Source organism: Amphiura filiformis, chromosome 10 (genome assembly GCF_039555335.1).
Source record: "Amphiura filiformis chromosome 10, Afil_fr2py, whole genome shotgun sequence".
NCBI classification, from domain to species: domain Eukaryota; kingdom Metazoa; phylum Echinodermata; class Ophiuroidea; order Amphilepidida; family Amphiuridae; genus Amphiura; species Amphiura filiformis.
Window position 1 is genome coordinate 26,172,498 of NC_092637.1, and position 12,669 is coordinate 26,185,166.

Below are 12,669 nucleotides of genomic sequence, written 5' to 3' on the forward strand. Positions count from 1 at the left end.
ATCATTTTGGCCAAAATGATGATGACACGGTATTGCAAGGAGCCCTCGATTTGTTTGGCTTGATAGGGAGTATAAAGAAAACACAAACACAACTTGTATGATGAACGGACATTCTCGAACACAATCAATAATTGTCTACCATTACTTTCACAACTATAAAATAATGTCACATCTAAGTGATGACACTCTTCCTGGGATGGATATAAACATCTCAAAAAAAGTAACTAACCCCCCTTAAATAATGGCTATTATTCAAAACGGGGCTATTGTATTACAAATCTATAAAATTCGTTGGAAGCAGAATTTACTTTTGCGCATTCTGATACCTCATTTGATACGATAGCCCAGAAAACAATAAAACACTGGTCGATTTAATGTATTGAGGTCCAGATTTGAAAGTTGCACTTACATACAAATTTTACGATACAAAAACACTCAGATATCATTACACAGATTTCCTTCCATTACACGGAATGCAAAATCAATAGAATTTACTGCAACTTTCAAATATTGGGCTACATTGATTTAATTGTACGCTGTGACGTCAATATTTAGTCAATTGCTACAAATGAGGTGTCAAAATGTGCAGAAATTAATTCTGCTTCCAACCGTTTTTGAATAATGGTCATTATTTAAGGGGGGTTAGTTACTTTTTGAGATGTTTACCATAGAGGTATGGGAGCCTCCTCTTCGGCTGACGGTGCGTTAATATTATGTCCATATGTCAATCAAGACATTGTGTTCAAACATTCTGTAGAGCATGATGTCTTTATAAATTAGATGGATATTACTTACTAATACAGTTCGTTATGCAATTTTGTATTTGAGCCAATAATATTACAATGAAATAGAAGTAAAAATATATAGAAGATAATGATCGCGGCACGCATCTTTTTTTATTTTAACCATTGCTTCCCTACCTGTATGGCACTTTCCTCTCAGTTCATTAATTTCGCATAAAATATGGATCGATTGTTTTCTTTACGGTCTAAAGATTGAGAGCACTTGCTTTAAATGAATATTCCGGCAATGAGAACATTATTCCTTATGTGTTAGAAAAAAAATTATCAAGCACGAATCATGCGGTTTTATTTAAAGAAACCCATATTGACCATAAAAGCGAATAAAAGCAGTAGGCTCTCCACACCCAATATTCAAAGTTCCCGCGCCGAAAATTACCTGTGGCAATGACGTCATGGTTATTTGTGCTCAAATGTCGTCAGCCTTCATTGTATTACTGGGTGCCCGGGAAATTTGAATATCATGTGGTGAGAGACGGCTGTTTTTATTCGTATTTATGGTCAATATGAGTTGTATCAAATAAAACTCGTTATTCGTCCTTGATAATTGTTTTCCTAACATAAGGCATAATGTTGTGATTGCCGGAGTGTTCCTTTAAGAATAGATATAACATTATTTGGGAATAAATCTGGGAATAACTTAACACTGGTGTGGACTGCAGACGACAAGTTCTAAACTCTCTTTAAAAATTCCACAATTTCAGAATTTAACTTTTTTCACATTTCCATATTTGGACTCAGTATGAAGAATGCATTTAAATGAGGATAAACAAGCCTACTATTAGTTCGGGGGTTCTTGAGATATGTCTTGATATTTAGAGAAAGTATCTCAAAAATTGAACTTTTTTATGTTCAAGCCGCAGAACAGCAATGCTTCTATTGATCAAAACAAGCCACTCAAAAAGAGTTCTTTGGGAATCTATTTCTTTTTCAAATATAAAAGAGTGAAATAATTAAAGTAGTTAACCATTTCACCCACTCACATTGGAAGACCACGAATAACATTCAAAACTCTACATGATTTATACATGCTGCAAGTAACCGTATACAAACATTGTAACACCTATTACCACATTAACAAATTCACACAATTTGCACGATGTTCAATATAGCTAAAATGGTGATAACACAAAACACGATGTCTTCAAACATTACTCATTAAATCACAATGACATTCAGAATATGTTGCATGAATAAATCATATTTCTACGTACAACATGAAATAATAGTAATAATTAATATACCCAGGAGCCAAATGTAACATTTAAGTGTTTTACACGGATTTTGATATATAATTCAAAATAATACGGTCTGTACAGACATTAATCTGCTCAATCTAATTGCTATTGTAAATATTAAATTTTAACTGTTCACTTAAATGGATAATTTTTTAAACCATGCTTATATACTATATGTGATCTGCTATCACGAATGAGCGTAAAGTCACAAGTTGGTAGTTTCGAGAGATCCTGACAGTTGAGATGGTGTTCTTTGTTTGCCGCGCACCTACGCGAGCCAGTAGTATGCCCTTTGTGAAAGGCCCATTGTGCCTCCATTCACCAAGGACACACAGATATACTACTGGCTTGAATAGGTGCGTGTGAAACAAAGAACACACGCAACAGCTAAGATGTCTCGAAACTACCAACTTGCGACTTGACGCTCATTTCGTAGTAACAGGTCACATATGTGTGTATTTTTTTTATTTTTTATTTTTTTAATTTTTTTTTTGCAACCCCCACAAGGATTGAGAATGTTTAATAGATGTGTCGCTAAATATTTATGACTTCGGTATTGTATATATAACTATACTGATTTTTAATGTCAACTTATAAGACCAGCATTAACCGTAAATGTAAAATATACAGGGAACCTTGTATATTATTTTACAACATTGTTCATTAGTAGCTTAAGTTCTATAAAACATATCCATATACAAAGTACTCGCATTGTATGAAGACCCGACGTTTCAAAACCTACTTGTTTAGTTTCTTAGTCATGAGCGATGATTTGTTCCAGCAACATTGGTGGTATTTCTAGAATATTGTTCTGGATAGAATGGTCATAAGTGTGACTGAGGTTGAATGCTGCGCCCCCGTGGTTGTTCATTACTTGTTGTTGGATAAAGTCATCACTCATGACTAAGAAACCAGACAAGAAAGTTTCGAAATGTCGAGTTCCATACAATGTGAACACTTTGTACAAGGATATGTTATATAGAACTTAAGCTTACTAATTGAACATTGAACTATCCAAATGAACCTCTTCAAAAACATTATTTATTACTCTGCCAGTCTTTTTGTAATGATTACCGGGATAGTAACACTGAAAAATGCAATGATATGCATCTTCGGAATAATCAAGCCAAACAATACAGTATTGTCTACAAACAAAATCTTGTGGGTCTATGATTGTTAGCCCTAGATGACTGAAAAGTTTTGAATATTGGTGAGATAAAATAAATCACGGTTGTTTGATGGCGTGTAAAAATTAGTAATTTTTAAGAAAAGTTTAACAATGATGGCGCTATTTATCTAAATTTTTTGCATCTTTACAAGTAGTAGACACTTGTAAAATGGAATACGAACATCAGCAAACAGACTAAATGACAAGGGAATTTTCAAAAAACTTTTTATCATGAAATGTAGGGTGTAACTCATATTATTTGGATAATTTAAATTTAAAATATGTGTAAATATCGCCCTCAATTTGCACACAAATGTACTGCTTATAGAACTCAAATTACCACAAAAAAGCAAAAAGACGAATTTATGTTAAATATTGCTACACAGTGTATGTGTGTATTATAATAATGTTTTGTTAGAAACATTAATAAATGATCACATCAAGCAACCGTGAAATAACGCTAACGCTTTTTGAAGCCCGACAATATATTTTTGATAAAAACATTTCAGTTGACAGTATTCAGAATGATCACAAAGGCAAACAACTTCAATTAGTTAACGATTCATTGCCATCCGTCTTCATCCGCTGATTAGGAGAAGTTTTAGGACAAAAGAACAGTATAAATATAGATGGATACTATGCAATAACCTTCGATATTAATAAGTATAGTTAAAAAGGCAGACGACCAATTATACAACACCACACTATAAGCAAGATTGTATCAGAACCATTCCTTGCAAATAACATGAAAAAAGCACAATATCATAGACACTAGTGTGTCTAATATCAAATAAAATGTACAAAATGCAATCGCGATATCTGTACAAATGGCAATACTTTTTATCTTCAACTTAGCAAAAATATATATTATGTTTGTTTCGGTTCTGGGTATAATAATTATATAAGACCGTTTTCCATTATTGTCACCATGCACACTCAGTTATCCATATGTTTGGTTTACAATTTCCATGTCCAATATATCCAAGTACTTCCGAGGCGTGGTATTTTTGAACCGGAAGTACTTAACTGATCTAGTGCGTGATGGGAAATACTGCTACCCTACAACTTAGGGATTCGCCGTTTGCATGTAGAAACGGTAGCACACAGAAGCTGCAGAGCACCAGCTACAATGGATAAACGGCAAAACCATGTATGGGTAAAATCAAAATCAAAATCAAAAATCAAAAATCAAAATCAAAATCAAAATAAGGAATGATGATGTGCAATAAAATAATCAGAAAATTAGCAGTGAGAGGCGGCGGAATTCATGCCTACAGACTTGTGACAACAGTCGCTAAAACCAGATAAGAAAGAGAAGTAAAACCTACGGTGAGCCAAACACTAGCCAATCAAAAACAGCCACGTAATATGCAAAACACTACGCAGGCGTGCAGACTTTTTCTTTAGCATTTTGGAGTTTACTTATCACCAACAGCGATAACGACAAAATGGCGGTGACTTTTTGAAACATTTTGCGAGCATAGTATAAACAGACCACTTCGTATTGTCGGAAATACTTCAGGAATGTAACACGTACAACGTCATTTCCGGTTCATACTAAGTAACACTGATAATCGCCGATGCTGTATTTGCCGCGAAACTCTAATCACTCGTGCCCCAAGCATAACCCTTGGCGTCATTCCATTACTGATTTTCCGATTTCTGATGATTTTACCATTAGAAAGGCCCAGTTACGAGTCTTTGAGAGTATAGCGTATGAATTTGCCGGACATTTTGCTGGTAGCCTATCACAGCTCACTAGCGTTACTTTCAAACCGGAAATGACGACAGAATACATTCCTGAAGCATGTCGTTCAATACAGGTCAATTTCGGGGTCAAACTTACTGCTTCTAAAACAAGGGCCGCCTCATCTAGACTAGATCGTCTTTGACCATTGCGGTTATTAGTGCGGTTATTTCTGCGTCTACGGCGGCCCTCGTGCCACAAGCCCGAGAGTGCAATGAACCTTCGCCGCCTCTGACATAATGTACACAGCCAAGTCTCTTTCTGCGTGAAGAGCAAAATAAATGAATGGATGGTCGGTCGGTTGGTTGGTTGAGTGGTTGGAAAAATATCTTGCAGGCGGCAAACGGTCTCTTTTTAGGTATAAATCGATAACTGATTGATTGATTGATTGAATGCATGAATGAATATAGGATTGGTATACAGTCGATAATTGATTAATTGATTGATTGATTGAATGATAAAGGTTTGTTGTGCAGTCGATAATTGATTGATTGATTGATTGATTGATCGATTGATTGGTTGATTGATTGATTGATTGAATGTTTGATTGATTGATTGATGGATTGATTATGGGGTTTGGTGTGGAGTTATTTCTTATGTATAAAAACAGGCAGATTTGTTTTTAAATCTCAACGCTAGATTGGTCAATTTTGAGGTTTGATCCGGGTTTAATATGTAGCATTTAGACCTGGCACCTCTATCATTTTTAAATACGTAACGAAGTCGTGATAAATTTGGTGACCTGTTCAATTCCTGGTAAATCTTTCATATTTGTTTTCATTCATTGTTTGCGTTTCCACAAACCTCTAATGCGAGGGAATGGAAAACAAAATGTTTTCTTTTCTACATGTGTCAGACTAAACCTGGTGTGGTAATCAACCGTTGTCTAATTAACATTACAGATCTATCTGAGGGAGTGTGCCAATTTTGTTCACACATGTAAGTTCGCTGTCGACAGTGGCATAGATTTCTTTTTAACATTTGGGGATGGGGTTGGAAAAAATTTCTTGAAATATAGTGAATCAAGCACCTTTTGGCGACAGAATATTAAGTTAATGGTATAAATGAGCGCGAACCGCGCAAAAACTGCCATATTGAAGCTAAATCGATTAAATGTGGTGCAAAAGTGGAATAAATTTGCACTTTTGGGGCTAAAATGGCCAAATATGAGGTTAATTTGGTCAGAAACCAACATACAGGCGTCAACATTTTTTTTGGGGGATGATTGTATGGGACATCCCCCCGGCAAAATATTGGGGGGGGGATTTATCGCCCCATCACCCGGGATCTACGCCTATGGCTGTCGAGCAGGAATCCGCTGTAAGTAAATAAATTGCATCGAGTCAATCATATTCAAGTGTATTCTTGTCATGCAACGAAATCCCAGAAAGAAATTTAAGAAAGAAAAGTACGTTAAGAAAACCCAGTGTCAAAATAGTGAACAGTGAAACCCCATTGAAAGCAATCCTTAGTAACCACGTGCAATCTCATCCCAGAATGGATAACATTAATTAATTAACCCAAAGAGACGTTTGCCGCATACAAAGGAGTCAACAACAGAAATTTTCAATAAAAAGTATTGTTAACTTAGCATGTAAGTATAAAATAGAAAAATAGATAATTTCTAAAAAAAACATAACTTGTGAAAAAAATTAGTACGTGTACTGAACAGATGTATATATAATATACGATAATAAAATCCGTACAACTTATTAAATCACGTGACCTATCATCCCAAAGGGTTGTAATAAATGAGATGAAGAATTGATCCCCGGTAAGAATGAATATTAAATATGTTTACAACTATGAATCTGCCTTAGGAAATACAAAAGCTTCAGTATTATATTTCTGTTCAATATAACAGGTGATAGTAGAGATTGAAGCTTCAGAGTGTATTATGTCGACTTCCCTTGCAAAACAATAACCCAGAGGTTAAATGACATCAAAGTTCAAGAATTTTATGAATATTTATATGGAATCACTTCATCAGGGAAGATGTCTTACACTTCCCACAATGCATTTCTTCCCTGTACTGATTCGCTATTTAGTGCATCATGGGTTGGCAGTGGTGTTTTTATTGATACTGGGGCACAGTATCAACAAAAAACATCAAGACCGCAGGGCCGGCAGGCCCGAGGCCGGAGACTCCCACACATCGACTAAACACTCAAAGTGAGTTCCAATAAAGAAGAGCCCCGCAGGGCAAGAAACCCCAGTGACCGTGACACCATAGAAATGTGAGGTCATCATATTTGTCCTCACATTTTTTACTGTTCTCACATTGTACATGTAGTATAGAATAATGTCCTCACTTATACTGGTTTACAAATACACGGGTGATTAGTGCATCCTGCTTATTGAGAGGGTAATGGTAATTTATCCGGTCCCGTAACTACTTCTGCGGCGAATTGACCCATGTTGCACTGAATAGCACATACTAATAATTACAGGGAAGAAATGCATTGTGGGAAGTGTAAAATATCTTTCTTGTCACTTACGTCGATAGTGTGATGTTCTAATAATCTACACACCAATTCCATATTCATTTGGAATAATATGTATTTGTGTACAATGACATGGAATCTTTTATAATTCAAGTAGTATCACGTGATATTAGGCTAACATGTGATGCTCGACAGCTCGTTATTCTACCTTCTGGAGTATAACATCACATGTTAAGTATGGAGCTCAGTAGAAAATACTTATTATTACAAAATGTAGTTTGAAGTAACTGGAGTATAGATTTTCACTTTCTCCACTCTGGTATGTGAGACATCAATGTAGATGAATCAGTAATTCTTATGAATAAATAAAATCATTTTGTCAGGAATGCAAATTATTTCTAAATTTTTTTTTATCAAATCGGCTGAATGCCATAATGAATGAATCCAAAGTCTAAATATGAAACTAACCAAGCCAACGATTTAGATTTAGTTATTATCATCATCATCAACATTTTTATGCATTATGCACAGACCTAGTATCTAAGGAACCGTTCAATATTTACGCCAGGGCATTGCCGCTCAAAGTCTTCAATTCCCCAATTTTTGGATTCCCCCTTTTTCTCTCTTTAAACCTTAACATTCCCTCCTCATGGTTCAAGAATAACACAATCTGATACTCCCTCTAGACCCGAAAAAATCGGACTCCTCCCTTAAAACTACTACACGGAGTAAATATTGAACGGTCCCTGAATGTAATATTCACTATTTTATTTTATTTTGTCTTGGGCTCCATATTTTTGCCAATATCTCACACTAGGATCCACAACATGCTCATCTATCAGGGCACAGTTATTTAACCTCAATACATTTGCACATTCATTGAATGACCTTTAAAAATTTGAGTTCAAAGACTCATACTCTGCCCCTTGAGGTCAAAGTTTGCATTATGATTGTTTAATTGTGGTCATTGAACTATGCCATTGGGTTGAGGCCACAGTGTCAATAAATCCTTGGCCTGCTTGAATCAGATATCGCGTTATTGATGGTTACCACGATTATTTAGCATCTCTCTCCATGGATGACTTAAAACAGATGGAAGAAAAACTCATTATGATTACAAGTGTCAGGGTGTCAACCTGCTCATCAAGTCATGTGAAAAATCCACTATTAATATGCCGTACTGGTACCTAAACGTCCGAGTTTATACTTCACAGACCAGCGAAAAGCGACACACCTTGAAACAATTAAAGCCATAATGTACGATTTTCATCAAAATATTTATTTGTGTTGTTTTTCCCCAAAAGACCTACTTATTTTGGTGTTTTGGGAAAAAAATCTATATCGTCAATACGAAGGTCAATATTTTCATCCCAGCTACATACACTTTAAGTACGTATCATTAGATTGAGGCCTTTACAATTTATACTTCGAGGACTATTAAATTTCAAAAAATCTATTTTTAATCATCATTGCCATAAAATTTCAAAAAAAATCAAAGTTATTTGATATCAGAAGGACATTCAAAATGCAATTCGATATGTCTGATGTGCTCTCATACTTGAAAACGTCGCTATCCGAGCCCTTAATGAGAACCATTATTAGCATCAAATATTTAATGCCATAAAGGGTACCCTATCTGTGTTAACCAAGTGCTTTTGAAAATTATTTTGTACGCTATAATCAATTCCCTTTGTTGTGCAATTAGTCAAATTAATTAATTGATTTCTAATCATTTTTTAACCTTTTCTAGTATGCAGCTACTCTATTAATTAGGTCACAATCACATTACTAAAAAAGACCAAATTATGGCCGTGAGTGCTGCTGCCTTAAATGTACTTTAATTGTGCATAAATTATTACGTATGAATTATTCATTCATTATTTTGCACTTCTAAGAAAAGTAACACGCCAATATTCAGCGAACGTTATATCGGTATATTAAAACGTGTGTTTTATAGCAAGCATTGCATAACTCCTTTTAAATTTTATTTTATTATACCAGTTATGTCATGATGTCCTTCCTACGCTCCATGCTCATACATGTAATTTTATATCGATCATGGCAGCGAGCATACATTATTCCTTAGGGTCGGTTCATAGTGTCTATTCGAAGTCGAATATTCGGCTTCGAATACTTTTTGTGACGTCAAAATATATACGGCAACGAATAAAATATGAGTTGAATCGGCTTAAATATCGCGCAACTGATAGCGAGATACTATTGATTTATATGAAATGCTCGAGGTCACCTGAATATCGTTCGACGAACGATGATTTCAAAAATCCCCAATGAAAATTAAGGGATCTGGAATGAGCGTTTTGAGCGACATGAGAGCACATCAGACATATCGAATTACATTATAAATACGAAGAATGTCTTTCTGATATCAAATAATTTTCATTTTTTGAAATTCACGATATAATACAAATTTTATGACAAATTATTAAAATTTGATATTTTTCACATATTGATATATAACAGTCCTCGAAGTAAATATTATAAATCTAATGATATTTTCTTAAAGTGTATGTAGCTAGGAGGAAAAGCCGGCGATCAATTGAAAATTTTGCCCTTTCATATTGAAGATATGGATTTTTTTCCCAAAAAGACCTAATTTTTTTGGGTGTTTTGGGAAAAAAATCCATATCTTCAATACGAAAGGTCAAAATTGTCAATTGATTGTCGGCTTTTCATCCCACCTACATACACTATAAGTATAAATCATCAGATTTATCAAGTTTAATTTGACTACTGTTAAATATCAAAAATATCAATTTTTAATCATTTGCCATAAAATGTGTATTTCATTGCGAATTTCAAAAATCAAAATTATTTGATATCAGAAGGACATTCTTCGTATTCAGAATCCTATTCGATATGTCTGATGTGCTCTAATGTCCCACAATAAATAGGCCTACTGTCCAAACGTTCATACCCCATCACTTAACCTGCCCAAATACGCCTGGATAGTTCCAAAATGGCTGATAACGAACTGAAAGAAAATGCTATGGGCGCACACCACTAAATAATCTTCCCATTGAAATACGTGTAAAAACACCGGTTTTCTTTGCTCATTTTGAGGCCTTTTGGGCTCGTTTAAATTTTTTTATGATGACCAGTCGATTGTAAATCGATGAAAGTTTAACATATGTTTCAATGTATAGGGGTCCTTATTGTCCTTCCACCTCGTTTTCCCGCTACGAGGCCGCGAACAGCGCCCTCACTGTTTTTGACATGCTCTCAAGACTGCAAACCCGATTCTGCCATTTTTTAATTCGCGGACCTATTTTCTCAATAATTATAAAAATGCGACTTAGTGGTGTGCCCCCTTATTAGTGCGGTACAAGCGTACCCATTTTTATATGATATGAAAGTAAAGGAAAATGCCTGGCAGGCAATAGCATTCCAATGCTGTAGTGATGGTAAGTAATGTTTTATGCAAATAATATGATATTTAGGCTTACAAACATAACCTAAATGTACAAGTGAATGTTTCCATATTAACGTAGCTCTATTTAAATCGACTGATGCAGAAAAAACTCCAAATTCAGATTTATGCCTCCACCCGGTTTTACATAAATAATGTTTGGCCCCAGTTCTAGGTCCCCATATGCATCTGTTCCTGGCGGCAGAGGATGTGTGGGTCTGGGGGAATCATTGGTTATTGATATAAAAATGCGTTTGCCATGGAGGTTCACCCATTTTTGTTAGCTTTTCCGCACTAGCGGAATTCTTGACGTTTTTGGCACCTATAGGCCTAAACGGTGTTATTTTGGGCGGAATAAAGATGTAATGCGTTGTTATCAGTCAAATTCATAACTATAATTAATAATTAAGAGGGCAAAATAAGTAATATGTAGGAATGGATATATAGCGCTTTGCAATGAATATCTTCATAAACTATGCAGAACAACCAAAACCACGAGCGTTGGTACCCTATCATTGTGTGCTCTTTTAAAATAAATTCTTGTTTATTTCTATAATTTGTGAATCAGGCATTAAAACACACTTAGGCCCTAGCAATGTAGGCCTACACAAGTTTGGAACGAGACTTTCTATCTTTTGACGCGTATTTCGGTCAAATGCCAAAATTGATTGCTCAATGAATCATGAAATGAGAGCAATACTACTTTGATGATACCGATCTCAAGTGGATATCAGCCAATGAAAAAAGTATTCACCGGAAATATATTTGTGGTAGTTGAATTTTGTTGAACTCGACAAATATATATTTGGTGGGTCACCGTGGGTGGTCTCATATATAACACTTGTGAGGGCTGTCATATATGTCGTCGCTTCAATCATATCTTATGATATTTATATATTTATTTATTTATTTATTTATTTATTTATTTATTTATATTTATTTATTTATTTATTTATTTATTTATTTATTTATTTATTTATTTATTTATTTATTTATTTATTTATTTATTTATTTAATTATTTATTTATGTATTTATTGACTTATTTATTGACTTATTTATTTTTTATTTATTAATTTATTTATCTATTGACTCATTCATTTCTTGATTTGCTTTGCAGTTGAAACCTACAAGAAGGTATGGGTCAACCTCCGCTCCTGGTTTTTGGCATATTAGAAAATATCAGTGTTTCAGAGTTCAAATTTCACAATGAAAGTAGTAGGCCTATAGATCTTCTTCTCTCTTTCTTTCCCTTTTATCTTCTCCCTTGAGTCCCTTCCCCTTTTCTCTTCTCCCTTCCCCCTTTTTCCCTCTTTTTCTTTTCTTCTTTCCTCTTTCTCTTCCCTCTTTCTTTCCCTTTTTTCTCTTCTCCCTTCCCCTTTGTTCTCTTCTTTCCCTTTCTCTTCCCTCTTTTTTCTTCCCTCTTTTCCCCCCTTCCCAATTTTTACTCTTCTTCCAGGTTTTTTGTGTCCGGGGGGCAGCTTGCACCCCCTGCCCCCACTGGTTACGCCACTGCTCCTATTTAGACCCATTTATACAGACATTAAATCAATGGAGTTTACCTATTATGATTTTATTAATTCGTTAAAGAAATTCTCTAAATTTTGCTTACCTTGGTCAACGGGCAATACTTGTTAACAGTCGGGCAACGCTGTGAATTGTAGAAATATATCTTTCTCCGGTTCATAGTTTTATATTCGAAGCCGCATATATTTTGACGCCCAAAACGTATTCGAAGCCGAATATTCGCCTTCGAATATTCACTTTGAACCAGCCTTTACACAATTGTTTCGATAACATCTTCAAGCCACGTCCGTCTATACATTTAGATTTGAATCATATTTTCA

The 12,669-nt window shown here is 34.9% G+C and overlaps 1 protein-coding gene across 1 annotated transcript in view; it reads right to left on the bottom strand.

Annotated features, from left to right (window-relative positions):
* Positions 1–12,669, bottom strand: part of LOC140161768 (uncharacterized) — a 113,530-nt gene that overhangs the window by 51,666 nt on the left and 49,195 nt on the right. The window contains 1 exon segment of the mRNA XM_072185066.1: positions 5,053–5,214. Coding sequence (XP_072041167.1) covers positions 5,053–5,214 — 162 coding nt within the window.